General features: G+C 48.9%; 1 protein-coding gene across 1 annotated transcript in view; it reads right to left on the reverse strand.

Moving 5' to 3' along the window:
• The window catches only part of LOC106816915 (transcription factor SOX-9-like), a 42173-nt gene that overhangs the window by 3976 nt on the left and 37461 nt on the right, over positions 1 to 736 (reverse strand). Inside the window, exon 2 of the mRNA XM_014821558.1 lies at positions 288 to 613. Within this exon, the coding sequence (XP_014677044.1) occupies positions 288 to 613 (326 nt within the window). The remainder of the gene's footprint in view (positions 1 to 287; positions 614 to 736) is intronic.

The raw sequence follows: 736 nt of genomic DNA on the forward strand, positions 1-736 counted from the left end.
TAGATTTAATGCTAGAATTCGTGCTCGGAGTAATGCTATAATTATAGCTAGAATTTATGCTGGATTTAGCGCTAGATTTAATGCTAGAATTCGTGCTCGGAGTAATGCTATAATTATAGCTAGAATTTATGCTGGATTTAGCGCTAGATTTAATGCTAGAATTCGTGCTCGGAGTAATGCTATAATTATAGCTAGAATTTATGCTGGATTTAGCGCTAGATTTAATGCTAGAATTCGTGCTCTAATTGCTCAACAATCAATCAGTGCTCACTGCACAGCCTCCTCACCTCTTCTTGTGTGCTTGAGGGCGCCCTCCTTTGTTCCATTAGGCGTTGTCGGGGGCGTCGGAGGACCCTGCCCCTTGTGTACGGCCATCTCCCCGCTGTTACCACTACTCGCGGTTTCCTTCTCAGAGGACTTAAGCGCCTTGAAGAGAACGGCGTTGGAGGAGTGGTTGACCTGAGAGGCTTCCTCTTGCTGGTTCGGCTGTGCTCCTTTCAGGGGCTTCCTCCTGCGTGGCTGGTACTTGTAGTCGGGATGCTCCTTCTTGTGCACGACGCGCAGCCGCTCGGCTTCCTCTATGAACGGCTTCTTCTCTCCGTCGCTCAGCAGTCTGCGAGAAGGAAGCAGAGGGAATGGTTAACTCAGCAGTCTGCGGGATAGATGGTGACGTAGCGATGATGGTGTATAGATGGTGACGTAGCGATGATGGTGTATAGATGGTGACGTAGCGATG

Source organism: Priapulus caudatus, unplaced genomic scaffold (assembly GCF_000485595.1).
Source record: "Priapulus caudatus unplaced genomic scaffold, Priapulus_caudatus-5.0.1 Scaffold1530, whole genome shotgun sequence".
Taxonomy (NCBI): domain Eukaryota; kingdom Metazoa; phylum Priapulida; class Priapulimorpha; order Priapulimorphida; family Priapulidae; genus Priapulus; species Priapulus caudatus.